Raw genomic sequence first — 18114 nt, 5'->3', positions numbered from 1 at the left:
TTAGAGTTTATTTACTTATCAATTTTTATTTTTTATTTTTGTAAAAATATGATTATATGTGGAAGGGAAATTAGTTAAGATATTTAAAATGAATTTTGGGTATATAACTTTCTAATGTTATCAAGTTCTATGCCTTTGTAATACTAATTAAATCAATTTTTGAGTTTAAAATTATTTTTAAAAATAATGCATTTTATGTATAAAGAATAGTTTTGATTTGGAATTTATTTGCTTAATGAAATTTTTTATTAAGTTAAAGAAAATTCATAAAAACAACTATAATTTAAATAAATATCATATTTAAAGATTTTCAATATTAATATCAAACCATAAAGAGAAAAAACGAATAATATTATATTCAATTTTATCTATTTTTTTATAAGTTTTTTAAATTCCTTTATATTTTATTTTTATTTTTAAAAACTATCATCCGGGATTTTATTTTGTTTTTAAAACTGAAAACAAAGATAATAACTAAATAGTTTCATAATTTTAAAAACAGTTTTTGTTTTTTTGTTTTTTTTTTTCAAAAATAGAAAACAGATAAGCTAAGATCATTGCCCATTCTCATAAATAATCTGAAAAGTGGCTCGGTGGGTGGCATTCTAGTGATAAAATTACCTATAGGTTGAATGAGGTGTTAATGAAACCTTTCAGAGGAATCTTTTACAAAATTCTCGACTAATCAGAATGATTTATTATTAAATCATGATATTTAATTCGTCAAATATATTATTATTTTATACTCTCATATGCATGGCACAACCCCATCTTTGTTTTTCAAGTGTCTAATTCCTTACTTTTTCTTTTTATTTCTCCGGGGTACCAAATTCGAGCATGACATCATTATGAACATAAGTTCCCAGGTATGGAACCCCAAAAATAGGCTGGCCCAACTTAAATGAGATATGATAGCTTCTTTATGGTCTAACGTTCTTGCCAAATGGCGGAATAATTTTCTTCAACATTGATACACTAGACGAGAAAACCTCGTCGCTTATGAAGGTGCGTAAACCTGTAATGCTTCTCTTCATACCATATCTATTATAAACACTACTACTCTTACAAAAATCAACCAGCGTTGAATGAAAAAAAAAATTGAAAATTTTTCAATTTTAAATTTTTTATTAAGAAAATTATTTTTAAATATTAGAAAACGCTTTAAACCCTATAAAGGGTCCCTCTAAAAAAACTCTAATAAATTAATAATAAATATATAATAAATTAAAAATTATTTTTAATTAACTGTAAATCAAATTTTTATTTTTATTTTCATATTTTCTTTCTTTCTACTATTCCTCTCCATTTTCTTTCCCTCACTTTTCCTATCAAACTTTCCAAGAAACAAACAAAACCTTAAACATTTTGCTGCACATTTCAATATCAGAATATTGGACTTATCATGTTACAAGCAACACATTCTCAAGTCCCATCCCCCATTGAAAATCAAGATGCGTTCTACTTCTACCTATAAACCTCAGTTCATTGAAATTTCAAGATACCAGCAACCTCATCGCTACGCCATTTTTCTCATGCACTACAACCAAGTATGTATTATGGCCTATCTATCCACTACGGTATTGCTATTATTCCCTTTTTTATAATTGATTTGAGATGAGATACAAGAACGTAGATGGCTGTGGTACATGAACCCCTGCATGCAAACGGGGTTGATAACTAATGACTAATACCTAATCTGAACCTGAGAAGCTATGGAGCAAAGCAGGCTAAAGAATCAGATTTCACCTAAATCAAAATGGAGGAACCACAGATTCCGGGTAAAGAATAAGTTGGTCTTCAAGAACACTATAGGACAGCAATGAATATCAGCTTGATGAATACCCTTTCACCAGAAGACCATTCAGAAGTGGGTGTTCTGCATCTGCTTCCCTCACAGATGCTTTCCTATCTTGCCGTCGAGCTCTGTCAGCAGAAAAATTGTGGTGAGGGTCAGAAAATAGACGCTCAAGACAATGTTATGAAAGATAACTAATTATTAGCATTATTTCACGGGCTGAAAACTTGCACATACTCTAGTAACAGAAGAAGAGTTATTTCTGGGGGAGGACACAGAGCTACCCATTTTAAGCCACCTTGTAATCTTAGTGTCAAGGCCAAAGAGGAGTTCCATAAACAGACAAGAGTAACTATAAATATTTGTAATCAGATTTTCAACTGCATGGACTGCCAATATATGTTTAAGAGGCAAAAATTCCAACTCCTCCCACAAATTCAAAACTAGAGCAACCTGCAGCCCCACAGCCATCCAATACAATATTACACAAATTAATTAAAAATTCCTTTTCTTCCAGTTCATTAGACATGCTAAATGTCTTAATTAATCTAGCTAGTTCCAATGAGTGATGAAACAAATCATGCCTCCTTTTTCAGATCGTAAAAAACAGTGGGCTCAGAAAGACTACCCAAAAGCAAAAAGTATGCTATTAAGTCATATTCAGTCCATGTTTACAATCAATAGAGGATGAATGACCAATAGGCTGAATATATTAATCATTAGGTTGACTGTATTACTCAAAAGCATATAAAACCTCAACCCCTAACCAGACACTTGTCAAAGTCCACACTCCATGCAACCTACTGTTTTCCAGAAATAACCATCTTACCTTTGTTTTCCCTACTTCTGGAGGGACTAGCAGGAGCAATTACTTAAAGAAGTACGAACAAAATACTATTATTTCATACATGTAAGTATGGAGTCTTATTGAGTCCTCTGGTAGGTGGACTCTCTATAGAGATACAACCCCATCCAATAACTTGGAGATTAAGTCATATTATTTTAACAGCAGCACAAAGTTAACTCAGCTTCCATAATGTATCCCGTTTATTTATCCATTCATTTTTCAAACAAAATTACAGTTATGTAATATTTATTCAAGGAATAGATGTAAAGACACTAAACTATAATTCACTTGCAATATCTCAAATTCAGATTACTTATCCACTGCAGTCCATATTAGAGCGGACAAGCATATCATGGATAGAGCATCATAGAGACCTTACACTAGTCGATTGAAGCTCCACTGTCTCTGAATTCTCATTATCCTGCAATAAAAATCATTAAAATGCATCATCACCATGCAATTGAGTGAACTTGAAAACAATGAAGGGGCAATATGTAAATACCTCAATTAACAAATCCTTTCTGGTAATCAAACCAATAACACGAGAGGCACGGGGGACAACAAGTATATGCCTCAATCCTAGTTGGCGGAAAAGATTGTATACCTGTAAGATAATCAACATGCAACAATTATCAGACTCCATGAACACATGAAGCATGTACAAATGAGAAAAGCTTATAAAGGCAGAAATTATATTATCACCTTTGACAAAGACATATCTTCAGGGACAACGTAAGGGGATGGGTTCAAAAATGGAGCAAGATCTATATACATTTCCAGGTCATCTGAACTTAGATGAATATCATCTATGGAGATTCCTTTACTGGAAACAGGTTTTGCAAATTCAGTGAAATTGTGCCTGGAATTCCAAGTACACTAAAATTTTTAGCAAAGAGAAGGAAAGATTAAGAAACTACTATTACATTTCCACTTGCCTGATTGGCTTGCCTCCACCTCTTGGATCAGAGGGCAAAGGGCTATGCTGAAAATCTACCTTGGACTGCAGAAGCACCAATAAGTGACTGCATAATGAACCAAATACTCATGTCACTTTCAATCAATGCATGTCTCGGCATCTTACAAGTGCCATAGAATTACAAAAGGTAAATTGTTCAAAAAGTTCCACCTTCGAAGCATGAGTCCTATTACAAGGCTTTCCCCATTTCTTGTGTGATCTATTACCTGGTAGAGGAAAGAAACATGAAAATTGACTCAGAAATCAACTAAACATTAAAAAAAAAAAAATTACAATCACACACACACACACAGAAAAGGCTTGAAGCTAAACTTACAGGGAAACCATTATGCTCGTTGCTTCGCAAAATAGAAACTACATCCGCAACCTTAACAACACGAGGGAAATATACAACCTTCAAGGCAGAAAATGAAGATAACTGTAAGTTCAAGACTAGCATACTGGTAGAAGGAGTAGCATAGATGCCTACAATGCAGAGAATAAGTTTTTGGCAATAACAGGCCCTGCCCACAGTCAAACAGAGCCTATACACCTATACATCATAGGTCTTCTCATGCTCATTTTATAATTCTCACAAGGACTATATTACTCATTAGTCACTATCTCTCCCATTCAACTATTCTTCTAAAACAAAAATGATGTCATTCTATAAAAGGACCAAAAAAACCCCTTTCCACCCTGCACCCTTTCCCTATGCTTGTCTTTTTCCCTTTCTCATTAAATTCTCTGTTTTCCCCATTCTTATATAGAAACAGTGGTATAGAAGCATCACCACCAATGCCCAAGTTTGACCCGAGTGGTACCATTTGATTTCATTTTACTGTCCCTTTTTGTAACACATTACAATCCTTTTTATCTGAAATTCTCCCATGAGAAAAGGACCATAATAATTAGGGCTGTCTATCAATTCTGATTGGCTTAGATGTACACTATACTCCAAGTGCACCAGACAACATTATTTTATTTCTACATCAAATGGTAGTTGTTGACACAAGCATGCACACATTAGAAATGGTATTGCCCTTGTGTCTACATTCTTGTCAGATATATATATGTTTTTTGATAAGTATTCTTGTCAGATATATTATATTTGCACCCATATCAGTTCCTATCTGTCAAAATCATGCATAAAAAGATCACATGAAAGCATTCAAATGACATAAGACCTTTTTATTGCCACAGGCCTCTTTTGCAGTCATTTTCCTCATTTGGTACTTAGGTCTTGATTCGAGTAAAGGAATGCCCCTCAACCGTGCCTGTTCTTCATACAAACCTTCATTAAAGGCATCACCAACAGCCTGCAGTTGGTAAACACTTAGGATCGTTCATGGAAAATCTACTACTAGCATGCAAGGTTCTTTAAAGCATACCTTTGATATAAGAAGAACAAGCATGATAAGAGGTAAAAGTTTCAGATTATTTGTGATTTCAACCATAATGACACAAAGTGACACTGTCATTCGCATTGAGCCTCCAAGAAAAGAAGCAGCTCCAAGTAGAGCATATCTGGGAAGCCAACAAGATCAACAGGAAGCACTTCAGAAACAGGATATGAATAGAGATTTCTAAATGGCAATTTACAATCGAAATTCTTCGTATCAGGAGTATGAAAATTTGTACATTGCACAAAAAAAAAAATAAAGACAAAATAAAACAAAAAAAAACGGTGGGTGGCATGCGGTAGCCACTGGGAGAAGCACTAGTCCAAGACAGAGTTATCAATGAAAGTATTCATAACCAAGACTATGAGCAAGCATGTCCCAAAAAACTTTTGTAGTAGTTTTAGTAGTAATAGGTAGGGGGAGCTGACACTATTAGCTGCAGCTGCTCCAGCTACTAAAGAGTATCTTGCCAAAATCCTCACCTTTCTTTTGAATAGCTTTAACTTCTATGAGTTGCTAAATTGAATGCACAGAGAATGATCAAAAGAATGAAAAGTGAAAACAGAGCAACATATGGGAAAGAGAATCAGAATGAGCAAACTAAAAAATTTGGAAATGCAGAGAAAGAATATAACAGTATTTCGGAAGGCTGCTTTAGGCTTTGCTCCAATATGAGGCATTTCTAACATTTCTTAAAAGCTATGAAACTAGGCATGGGTCTATGTCACAAAAGAAATGGTCAATGCACCTACTTAGGAAATCATCTCATATAAGATGTTCATGAGACTTTTTTTTATTCTTTTTTTCAAATGCTAGAGTAACCAAGCATCTTACCTTAAAATTTGGTAGTGCTGAATAATTTTAAAATATGCTTTTCCTTTAAACTTTATTTTATATTTACCCAGATTCTCCTCATTAACAACTTTTTGGATGTTTAAGAAATCATTTCATTCATGTAGATCTATTCTAATGGTTCCGTTACTAGCAAAATGGCAGAAGGTAAAACTTTATTTGGACAAGCCATAAAAGACAAGTTTGAAAGATCCATTATCAATGACACAAACAACAATACAGAAGGTAAAAATAAACAAAAGACTCACGTTCCCTCTTCAATGTTAAGCTTCTTGTAGAAGTTAACAACAAACATGCCAACAAGACGCCCATAGGTTGATCCTATCATTATTCCAGGAACAAATTGACCAGCTGGAACAGCAGTACCAAACGTCAGCACTGCTAAGGAATAAAACATAACCTGAAAAACAAAAAATAAAAATAAAAATAAAAATAAAAATAAAATAATTCATGTGCGGAGAAAGTGATAAAAGTTGTAATTCCAGGTTAAAAGTTAACAAAAGATATGAAAACACGATGGTAAAATGTCTCCTTGATTGGGTTTCACTAGTAATGAAGTCCCCTAAACAAAAGGTGAAAAACCTTATTTAAAATGAAAAGGCCATGGCTGCAAGCTGCATTATAACTAGCCAAGTAATAAAAGAATAAACAATAGATTCCCATGGCACTCCCTCAGAATGTTAAGACTCCTGATCTCAGTTAGACAAGTTTGGAAGGTGACAAGTGAAAAGCACTTAACAGTGAACCACTTGATAATTAGGTATGCTCTCATCCCAAATAGATGTTGCAAGTGTGAAATGAACAAGAAGTGCAGGACCATCTTTGGATCCATTTCAGGTGGTGAAAGAGCTTAAGGCTTTCTCTTTTGTTAGTTGGAGTCTCATCAGTTTTCCTAGTTTCTATAAAAGAGAGCACCAGTCATGTGCCACACCTTTTGCATTTTTTGGGGGGAATAGTGAAAAAACATTTTCCTTGGAACTTCTTTTTGGACCTTGTCTTCTTGATTGGGAGACCCACTCATCCCTTCACTTTTTGGATAGTTGTTTAACATTCACAAGATCAACTTGGGAAATTTTGTGGTTTTCTTTTGCCCCTTTCTTCATTCAATAAAACTTTAGTTTATAAAAAACAAAAGCAAAAGCAAAATTTAGAAACAATTTGGAGAAAAAAAAAAAAAAGTGAATAGCCAACATATACAGCAAAAACTCATTGTGACTAAAAAAACTATTACACCCAAAATTAAACAGATCATAGCAACTGAAATTTAGCAATCTACTCCATATTCCCATTTAGTAGGTGCCTCCAGGAAAGGGGGCAGTTTGCTGGAAATTTGAGTCATTCCAGGATTCACACTCCCTACCAGGATGGAAACTAATGCCAGAAGGGGAGAGTACTATGTTTCCTACTTGGCATCTTGCAAGACTTCCAGATCATTTGTAACAAAAGTACAATCATAATGTGCTAGAAACTAAAACTAGCTAAGGACATATTTTAATTCTAAGGAAAAAACCTTTCATCCATAAAGTGGCCTTATGATTTAGGAAAAAGTGTTGTAGTATGTGGCTCATATTTGAGCAAAAGACATATGGAGAAAAAGGGGCAAATGTTGGAGTGACGGCATTTGCCATTTAGGTTTGTATTTCTATTGTTGTGGGCGAACGATAGGACGGTTCAAGGGTATTTTTGGAATTTCATTCCTAAGGGTTAGTATAAATGCCCTTTTATGTCACCCTAATTTCATACATAGTGAAAGTCCTCTTCCCTATTCCCGTGGACGTAGACAATTTGTCAAACCATGTTAAATCTGCGTGTTCTTTCTTTCTCGTTTTCCCTAATTTTTTTTTTTCACCATAAATCGTTGCACGGATTCCAACAAAAAGAAACAAAAGGATTGGAATTCTAAAACTTACTATATCAAAATTGGAGAAATAAATAACTAGTTCATTGTATGGCTATACATAATATAGCTATTATCTAATAATTCTTCAAACCAAAATTTTATAATTTAATTTTAGAGGCTAGATGAACTTCTCACAAAAGTTTCTTCAATGATCTAATGTACTCGATCCAATCTAAGTAATCGATTCCATATTCCCATATAGTGGATAACTCCAGGAAGGGGGCTGTTTTCTGGAAATTTGAGTGAGTCCCCAGTTCATACAAATTATTGCCAGAAGAGAAGGGTGCCATGCTTCCTACTTGGCCTCTTGCAAGACTTCCAGCTCTCTTGTAACAAAACCATGATCATAATGTGCCAGAAACTAAAACTAGCTTGGCACATGTTCAAGTTCTAAGGGGAAAAAAAAACATCAAGATTGGCATTATAATTTACAAAAAATAAATAAAATGATTCTAATTCTGAAACCTACCATATCAAAATTGGAGAAATAAAATTATAACTAATTCACTGCAGGACTTCTCAGATCCATAGTATAGCTATTATCTAATGATTTTTCACACCAAAATTTTCTAATTCCTCTCCATCTATAGTTTTAGAGACTAGATGTGTCTCTCACAATAGTTTCATGGCTTTCATCAAATGTCTAATCTACTCAATCCAACCCAAGTAACCATTGCCTTATACCAACTACGAAGGTAGGCTATATGAATACTTTCTTGTCATCTACTATATATTTAGAGACATGAAAATTCATCATGTTTTTTTAATCCAAAAGCTCAACATTTGGCCTTCCTTTCATCATGATACTACCTTCGGCTTAACCCAAATTTCCTCCAGACTGTCTTATATTCTCCAAGGATAAGCACTTCAACACAAATAAACACACAACCCCTTCCTCTCTCTTTTACTACTTGTTTCTAGAACCCAGAGATAAATTTCCTGTTTTTTGGTTTTTAATAGAAAAATAAAAATATACTAACAAATGCAACTTCGTCTCCTTCATACTATCAACTTTTCAGATTCATTCCTTCTATAAATACATTCCTCTTTCACATACTTGTAAACCATCCTTGCCAACCATCCTAGGTATCCTTAACTGATTTAGGCAACACCTGAGAAAAGCCAAATGAGGAAAACAACATCTACAACAGGTCAGACCATCCTAACTGGGGCAAGTCATCTGTCGTTCTGTCATCCCTTTTGCACAAGCATCACCAATGGCATATATAAAGAGGAGAAAATGCAAAGGAAATAATTGAGAAAGAGTTGCGCAGAAAATGGACAGGTTCTTTCATATAAATAGTTAGCCCGCTCCATAGTCACTCAACTCATGGTTCCATTTTCATAGTCAGGACTCTTTCTCAAACACAAAGAAATCCATCAAAATATGCATAAAAACTGGAAACTTACAAATAAATAGTTCATTAAGCAAGTAAAGAAATACAGTACCAAAAAGGTCAATAGGCTTTGTGCACTGTACTCATGAATTGTTTTTGCACTAAATAAATTCCGTATGGCATCATCCTATAACCACAAACACTAAACTCATTAGAAGAATAGAAAAATAAAGGAGACATTAGAAGAAATGCTAGAGGGAATGAGATAAAGATTTGTAGGAATTCACAAAAACCTGAGTATTGAAGAAAATTGTTGCAAGATCATTGTACTCGTTGTCCTTATCACAATAGAACTGCAGATAGAATGGAGTAGGTAAGATTATCATAAAGCTAGAAGAACATAGAAAAGTTGAAAATATTGGAGGGGTGGGGGTTGGGAGGAGGGGCTTTGATAAAAGGTGGGGTTTTCTTATCATTTAAGAGGGAGATATCAAAGGTATAAATGATGCATGAGTATAAAGTGCAGAGAACATTCAACAAGAGCCCATAAAAATTACACCATGAAGGAATCAAATCAATAATTTCCATTATGAATGAACAGCCTATCAAAAAGAATTTATTATAAATGATCAAATCCATAAGTAGATTTCTCCACTACATTCAGCTCTTTCGTCCTTCCAAGGAAAAGAATGTTTTCTTGATCATTTTCAATCTATATAACAGATCATATGATCATAAAATAAAGAGTAATAGTTGCAGTTGTGTGCTAACAACGCACAGAGTCACCTCAGTTACCACCAAATAGGAAAGTGAAGATGCCCCCAAATGTAGAGAGTTTGCACTTTTCCACCAAATAACTACCCTTAAATTCAGATCCAAACTAGAAATTGTTTCTGAGTTAATATTTAGAAGAAGTTAAAATTAAGTTCCGCCCTTCAGATCCAACACAAGCAACCTCAGTATTAAGTTGGTTCTTAGAAATTTCTATGCCTTAAATGGCAAAGAAAAAACAAAAGCCCACTCTTTTCTCAGGGCCAATAGAATAAGAAAAAATCACATCAAATAAGATGAGCTTAACCCCCACCTTTGAAGTCAACAGGGCTTTATACAACACTGGTTTTGAAAGTAGTTTGAATGGTTGATTTCTGCTCTTGTAATTCTATTAATCAAGATAATCACTCTAGACTCACATGAAGGCATGATTGAAAGATATTGACAGTTCTACACCTAAAATCCCCTAAAAAATATAAATGGTAAACATACATAAAGCCCATAGGGAACTATTATTTAGCATTCTCTACCAATCAACAAAACGAATTAAGTAGAGCACAAGCTTCTCTATATAAAAAATAGAATTTGCATATATGAAAATTGCATGCTATCTGATACACGCAAATATACAAAAAGTACAAACTAAAATCAACATAAAGCTCAAGATAATCCAAAAGGGCAGTAAAGATTGGGAACCATACATTTACATAATTCCCATACATCCCTGGAGGACGGGGGCATTCAATGCCAGAATTAAGTTCTACTTCAGGGCATGGACTGCATTTTCTTAGAAGTGGCAATCCAAAGGAAATAACTGAAGTTATCAGGGACACAAGGCAGACTTCAATCATCTGTCATGATAAAGTACAAAAGATCAGAAACATGAGGTAACAACACATCATTAATAAAAACAAGCATAAAGCAATAAGCCAAATCCAGTTTCCTAGACAATCCTCATTAACTGACCTTCACTCGGCTCCCTTTCTTGTGCAAATAATTTCGGCGCCAGTAAGTAATATAAATAGTAAGCTGGTTGAACAAGGCTCCTGGAAAAAAAGGGGAAAAAAAGCTTAAATTAATTTAGTAACAATTAATATAAATCCTATGAATAGAATTAGGATGACTTCAACCCAAAAAAAAAAAGAAACCCACCAAGAAGACCTCCAATAACACCAATAATTGCCATTGGCAATAATTCCTCAAACGAGTAGTCCTCTTGACCACTGAAAATGAAACTGGTCAGGAAAGAAGTAAAGGCAAAAATGGAGGCAGGAGACAGTAGAAAAGTATAGAAGAGCAGAAGAAGGTTATGGACTCTAACTCTGATATGTCCCATATTATGAAGCCACCTGAGCCAAAATGTCCACACTTTCCACTCTTACACCATCCCATTGCAGTTCGCACCACAACAGCCACAACAGCAGAAGTAAAAAAGACACGCCACATGAGTTGACTCCTCCACCTTCAAAAGCACCGCATGAATAAATATAAGGTAAAATAACATTCAAGTTCTTCCATTATTGAGATGTATAGACATGTCAAATCATGAAAATTGAATAACTGGCAACATATACACACAAACATAGACATATGCTTGCTTCCATATATGCCATGCAAATGCATGTGCACATGCACAAACAAACACCTTCTGAACATCCTCACAAAATAAGCAAAACTGGATATATATATATATTATATAATCATAAACAAAGGAAATATTTTTTTTCTTACCATGATGTCACCTCTTCCAATGCAAACAATACACCTCCAACTGGAGCTCTGAAAGCAGCAGCCACTCCAGCTGCACACCCACATGTTACCTTTCCAAAACATTACATAAATAGAAAATCAGCACAATTTAGAGGTCCACACTTTAGAGGTAAGTTACCTCATTATTAGAAAAATGCAAGGACAATGTTGGAAATTACAAAATGATACCAGAAAAATAAGAAAATTGCTAATCAAGGATACACATGCAATTGCATGAAGTCTACAATACTTGTTTACCTGTTTGGTGATTGCATTTTAAATCATAAGCAAGTTTATAAATGGTAGAAAAACATTTTACATAAAGATGATACTGAAAAGCTGGAACTCACTTGATACAAATCAAAATGTACTGTACAATATAGCCAACTCAATAGCTGATAGATTTCTATGCATGGATAAATGTTTGTGCATGCATTCAAATAAGGCTCAAATTTTGTGAAGCTGAGAAAATTTAAAGAAATGGCCAAAGCCTTGTCCCTCCTTTTTTCCCCCTACTTACAAAAGTTAGATATGATGCTCTTGCATTACAACATCATTATAACTAAAGAATACCACATCAATAAAACCAAAAGGTATTACAATATTAGAACATCACACTGGGAAAGGAATCCAGGTCTACTATGTTACAAAGCACACTTTCTTCTAATAAAACCAAAAATAAATGCAAAAGCATAGTAAAAGACAAAAAACCTATAGAAATGATCAAGAATATTCATTTCGCCTTGTGTCAAGAGACAGGGTAAGCAAGCACCTTATGATACCATGACACTAAGCAGTAAAAAGGGGTTCACCTAAAGAGAGCAAAAACAAGAAAACAAATCCAAAACATACTTTATCCTGATATTATACACAAATAGAGAAGCTTCAGAGTATTAACAGAACTTAAAAAGCATAAGTCACTCACAAGATCGCGTCGATCCCGATCACTCTTAAAAACTTGTAGCCACCTTGAACTAAGATGATATTTTGTGGATCCACCCTGAGTTTACACATAATGTGACATTAAAATTGAGTTTATAGTGTAAACACTAGAAACCAGATCAGAAACAAATAATTTTCTTGACAATAAGTTTTGACTTGTACTTTGGAAGTTGAATATGAGTGAAGACCAAGAATGTGCAAAAAATATAGTAGATATGCAGCAGGACTTTTAATATAAAAAATAAAAAAATAAAAAACATTTTTGAGAGGAAAACTATGTGGCTTCTTGTGACAATTTTAAACACTCGTTTATTGATTCTCAGCCTAACAATTTAAGGTCAGCAAGAGCAAAGCAGAACTCCCACAATTCTATTATATCAAGAGTCACATCTTATACATCATACAGGAAAAAAAAAAAAAGATAGATATATAATGTGCATCATGTCAGATAGAAATGAATCTCCGGAAAGGAATAAAATTAAAAATTAAAAATTAAAAAAAAAAAAACCTACCATATCAAGGATATTTAGCTAATTTTGAGTTTTTTAGATTCTCTAGAGTCATAATTAGTCAATTGTTGGTATTTGAATTTCATTTAAAATTTGGAAAGTTTTATACTGAAAATTTCTTCTTAAAAGAAATTTTTATTTTTCTAATCTAAAATTCCTTTTTTTTTCCCCATTTCTGTTTGTGTCCTTTTTAGAATCCAAAAAATCTTTTATATTAGAAATTCTTATAAAGTTTTAACTTTCTAATTCTAAAAAAAAAAAGTTTATATATTTTTTAACTATTTCATTTAGATGATTTAGGAATTTTAGGAAAGAAATAAGAGTCCAAATAAGCTACTATGTAGGCTAGGTTTCTTTAAAAAGATTTAAAGCTTATAAATAAGGCTAATTGACCTAAAACGCCATTAATGATTGATAAAAAGTTTTTTCCATTTTTTTTTTTTTTTTGGGCATGTCTTGCAATTTTCAATGATGAGACTTTAGAACTTTTGTTTTTTTGGTAAGATTCCTGGAAGGCCTTAGTAGTGGAACTCAAAGGTTTCCTATCTTTCTTCTTTATTTTTCTTATCTTTTATTTTATTTATTTTCCCACTGCCATAATTTTATTTCTTGTTCTGCTTCATAAATCCTAAAAGCTTGAAGCCTTAGCCCATCTAATTTAAATGTAGAAAGCCATCCTAGGTTGTCCTACATCAATATCCTATTAAGATATTCCACTAGAATGCTTATGGAGAGAGAGAGAGAGAGAGAGAGAGAGAGAGATTCCACTAGAATCCATACAAGCATACCAAATAGCTTATAGAAACACTTTGCTTCTTAATACGGAAGTTTGCAAGTAGCTTTTCCTCTCATATTAGACAGTCAAGAAAATAGTATGACATGGAATTTAAAGAAAAACAGCTTCCTATTTTTTATTTTTGATAGGTAAATAAATAAGGAGGATATCTAATTGTACAGCAACATATCTAAGCAACATTCAAGCATCTAAGGTTGGCACCACAAAGTTTCCATCATTCCAGAAAATCAATAGCCATAATTTATGCTTTATAAAACAATGCAATTCTAATACAAATGTTAGATAAAAATACTCCATCTAATCTTAGGTTAGGCTTTGACTATCTCATCTGAAAACTAATTAGTATCCAGCGAGGGTAGACTAAGCCTTTTATGGCATTCAAACACCATTATTTGGGTGACTCATCCCAGGCTTACGAGTGGCATTATTGCACCCCAACATCTAATTCTATAAGCTCCAACACAAAGTTCTACGACAATTGTTGTTTACTCACTTGACCAAACAGAGAAGCAATACAGGCACCAGTATGAACAAGAGGACCTTCTTTTCCCAAGGCTAGACCACCTCCCACAGAACCAATGCTTCCGAATATCTGTATGTCACAGAGAGAATTATATATTGAAACAAATAAATGAAAATATAGAGTGGTCCTGAACAAGGGCAACAAGATGAAAAAAATCCCACCAGACCTTTCCAATCAAGGTTCTGAAAAGAAGGATACCATGAGTATCAACTCCTGCACATTTAAATTACCATCAGCAGTCTCTCACCCACATCAGAAATGGGTTCATTAGCAAGAGATACTGGAAAAGGATGATAGAACTATGACTTACCATTCAAATAACCCTTAATTTCAGGAATACCAGATCCTGCTGCTGCTGGTGCGAATTGCGTGACAATATACACAGAGGAAAAGACCAAGAGCAAGTTGAATAATATGTATACTAAGAATCCAGCCACATATGATTTTTGTATTATGGAAAAAGTTAATTGAAACTTCCACCCAGCAAAGTTCTCGACCGAAATATTGATGAAAACAGCAGCTAATCCAGTACCTGGAAGCAATTAAATGAAAGTCATAAATATGTGAAAACAACTATCTAAAATCTAAAATTCTAAGAAACATTGAACAACTGAGCAAAGAAAATCAAGTAAAAACACAAGAATTTAACACCTCCATCCATACTACTAAGAAAATGAATACGAATTCAAGGTTCTATTTTAGGAAATAATAGTTATTTTCCAAAAAAAATTATATTAATGCAAAATGCCATGAAGGAATGAAAAAAGTTTATAGAAGGAATGATTAAACTCTAGAACAGAAAACCCATTATCAGACAACATATCCTAACTATCCTCTGAAAAATACTACAGTAACTCCCCACACTAGAAGCAGAAGGGAATTACAGAGGACGACTTCTTACTTTTCACCAGGGAAGAAGATCTCACTTATTATTACAAATCAAGGGGTGTCCATAGAATTTTAGAAGTTGATCTCTCCTTTAAGACCATGCTTAATCTCTCCTTGGTTGAAGTAGGTTGAAGAGTTCCACCTCTCCCATATAATTTTTTTTTTTTGATAAGTAAAAGACAAAAGTAATATATATCAAGAGAAAAAGGCACCCAAGGGACAGCCCAAAGCATACCGGGAGTATACAAGACCTCTCCCCCATAATCAACATGATTGAAATGGTATGTTTTGTCTACTGTTCAATCTGTCAAGGATTATATAGGAGAATGACTGCTAGATATATCGACTCACTTTAGTATTTCCTGCCCCTCAAGGTTGCCTAAAATCCTCAGACCATAGCATTCTCAATAAAAGTAACTTTGTGGCCATGCTAGTTAAAACAAATATTTTATTCCCTCATTCACATCAGACTTCAGCTAAAATTTCATCCAAATGACAGTTGGCTACTTCTCAATCTACTTTCTGCTGTCCAGTAGTCACGTAGTCAATATTCATGCATTTAACTACCTTCTGACTTGAAAATGCAGGTCATACATATTTTCAGTCAGTTCACCACTCCTAACTCACTACATTATCCAATAGTTCATCATCCTTACAGTTAATTATCCTCACAACATTGAATGATTCTCTGTTTAGTTGCTAAGAAAACTTGGAGACAAAAAAATCTACTAAATTGAATCTTAAATTCTTCACCCTTTTTTATTTTCCAAAATATAAAATAAAAATCTCCACCCAATTGAGCCTTGTAATATTATCTCGCTTAGTTGACCTTGCTTTGAATTATTGTGCAGAACAGAGCAGCAAAAGAGGCAGTAATCAAAATACTCTTTTCTTTTTTTCTTCTTTTTTTTTTTCCATCGATTCAGCACCCAAACGGAAGATTGCTATAATCAATTAATTGTATATCAAAATAGTCAATTCCAGCCATACATGAGAAGCAAAAAGGTTATTCTAAAAGAAAAATAGATGCACAGGCAGCACAACTCCTTACCGATACCAATAAGGAGGGCAAAGAACCACTTCACGCCCACATAATATCCAACCATCAACTTTCTTCTCTGCGCCTACAGATCTCAAATAACAAATCACAAATAAGAACCACAACCAAAGAAAAAAAATGGTAGAATCAAAATCACCACGAATTGAGCTCAGAAACCACGAAAATCGAACCTGCTCTTCCCGATAAGCATTATTCTCGATGACTTCATAATCAAGGCTCTCAGAACGGCTTCCATCACTCTTCTTGGAGAGACCTACCTCGTCCAGCGCCTCATCATCGGAGTTGGGCAACCGAGACCACACTAACCTCGCAGTCTCGATTCCGTTCTGTAAGTGATTCGACAGCATGATTCGAGTCAAATCCAAAACCCTAACTGCGAAGAAACTCTAGGTCCCCAAGTCTCGTCTCTTGCTTTGCTCGATTCGAGGCCGTACAGCATTGAAGATTCACCTTCTGTGTCTCGTACGAGTGCAGATCATCATAAATTTTAATTAAATTCTCCAAGATGATTGCTTCGAGAAAAAGAATAGAGAAAATATGATGAGAATTAAAGTGGTTCCGTCTCGGTGGAACTGGCCCCTGGGGTATAGTCGTGTGCGACTACCCTAAGGTTGTCGTTATATTACTTCTCCTCTCGTAGGTTGGTATTGACTCTGATTCCCGTTCGCTTTGGAGCGAAGAAGAGACGGTGTTGGTGGGTATTTATCCTCTACTGCTAGGTGTATGTGAGCTCTATGGGGTTCCTCGTTATGACGGTTAGATTTGTGGACCTAATCAAACGCCGCACAAATTTAGTACCATTTAGTGCGCCCAAATAAATAACTAAGCAAACAAATCAGTTCAGAACGCTGTAACCCTTGGTCATTGAAAAGAGAGTAAATTTCCGTAGATTTTGCGTGACGTTGGAGCGTCGGATGGGAGTGGTATGACGGCTGTGGAGATGTGGGCCAGGGATGTCCGGAGATTCGCTGAAGGTTGGTGCATGGGATTAGCGTCCTGTGAGTGGGAATGTGGTGCACCGCTGACCTACGGCTACCGACGATTCCACGAACCACCAATACTCGGTCTTGTTGGTGGGCTGAGACTTCTGAGCACGTGCGTATTTAGAGGAGCTGGTGCATCAAGCTCCACTACCTTAATGGAGGACTGGACATGCATAAGCATCTACAATGTAACGCACTTCTGTTATAAACATTAATATTATTATTTTTCAAACTTATTTTCAAAAATTAGTTTTTAAAAAAATATATATTTTGAAAAGCTTCTAAACAAGCCTTTACTTGGGGAAACTTGAGACTCATCACCTACTTTAGGCTTAAGACTCACTATCACTCTTTCATCCATTTTGGAACACATCTCCATTTAGGAAAATGTTGGATACCGATAATGATACATATCAAACAAAAAATCATGTTAGATACCGATTGTGATATCTATCATACAAAAAATTCGGTTCATTAAATAACATTTCTAGTTTGGAAAATGTCCAGGGTGCCGTATTGGTACCTATTGAACAAAAGATTTAGACTGTTCAATATATATAATAAAATTTTAATTTTTAAATAAATATACAAATATGCAATCAATATATAAAGGAAGAAATAAATGAGATTATGGTACAAAAGTAAAACATAAATATATGATACTACCTAATTAATGATGTTTTTTTTTATAATTACCAAAAAATATAATTTTAATAATATAGCTAAACTCATTCACTCTTACGACAACGTGACACTCCTCATACAACCTAATCAGTAATTCATTTTCCATAGTTGTCACAAAAA

At 34.3% G+C, this 18114-nt stretch overlaps 1 protein-coding gene across 5 annotated transcripts; it reads right to left on the bottom strand.

Annotated features, from left to right (window-relative positions):
- Positions 1 to 1341: 1341 nt before the first annotated feature.
- On the bottom strand, positions 1342 to 17550 carry LOC100261408 (chloride channel ClC6). Of its 5 annotated transcripts, none has more exons than XM_059736619.1 (23): positions 16498 to 17550; positions 16319 to 16391; positions 14690 to 14911; positions 14546 to 14592; positions 14350 to 14448; positions 12535 to 12609; positions 11592 to 11680; positions 11182 to 11322; positions 11013 to 11083; positions 10827 to 10906; positions 10562 to 10711; positions 9383 to 9442; positions 9202 to 9276; positions 6101 to 6252; positions 4989 to 5124; positions 4785 to 4916; positions 3935 to 4012; positions 3769 to 3824; positions 3566 to 3664; positions 3345 to 3465; positions 3145 to 3246; positions 3022 to 3063; positions 1342 to 1923 (listed from the first exon to the last, which is right to left on the bottom strand). In XM_059736619.1, the coding sequence occupies exons 1-23, from the start codon at positions 16672 to 16674 to the stop codon at positions 1906 to 1908; spliced, it is 2295 nt and encodes a 764-aa protein (XP_059592602.1). In that variant the 5' UTR covers positions 16675 to 17550; the 3' UTR covers positions 1342 to 1905. The 5 variants fall into 5 exon arrangements, with proteins under 5 accessions (XP_059592602.1, XP_010649611.1, XP_059592601.1 ...); XM_010651309.3 differs by having other exon boundaries at positions 3017 to 3063; positions 3345 to 3501; positions 3578 to 3664; XM_059736618.1 differs by having other exon boundaries at positions 3345 to 3501; positions 3578 to 3664.
- Between the last annotated feature and the right edge of the window lie 564 nt (positions 17551 to 18114).

The sequence above is a fragment of the Vitis vinifera genome, chromosome 5 (genome assembly GCF_030704535.1).
Source record: "Vitis vinifera cultivar Pinot Noir 40024 chromosome 5, ASM3070453v1".
NCBI classification, from domain to species: Eukaryota; Viridiplantae; Streptophyta; class Magnoliopsida; order Vitales; family Vitaceae; genus Vitis; species Vitis vinifera.
This window is presented reverse-complemented; position numbering and strand designations above follow the sequence as displayed.

What these genes read in the sequence shown, in the direction of transcription:
- LOC100261408 (XM_010651309.3), bottom strand. Translation starts at nt 16,674, where the DNA reads ATGCTGTCGAATCACTTACAGAACGGAATCGAGACTGCGAGGTTAGTG. An exon ending in AGAAAGGGAGCCGAGTGAAG is followed by an intron (nt 10,712 to 10,826) that starts GTCAGTTAATGA and finishes TTATCATGACAG; the next exon opens with ATGATTGAAGTCTGCCTTGT. An exon ending in CTTCAATCGACTAGTGTAAG is followed by an intron (nt 1,924 to 3,016) that starts GTCTCTATGATG and finishes TTCTGCTGACAG; the next exon opens with AGCTCGACGGCAAGATAGGA.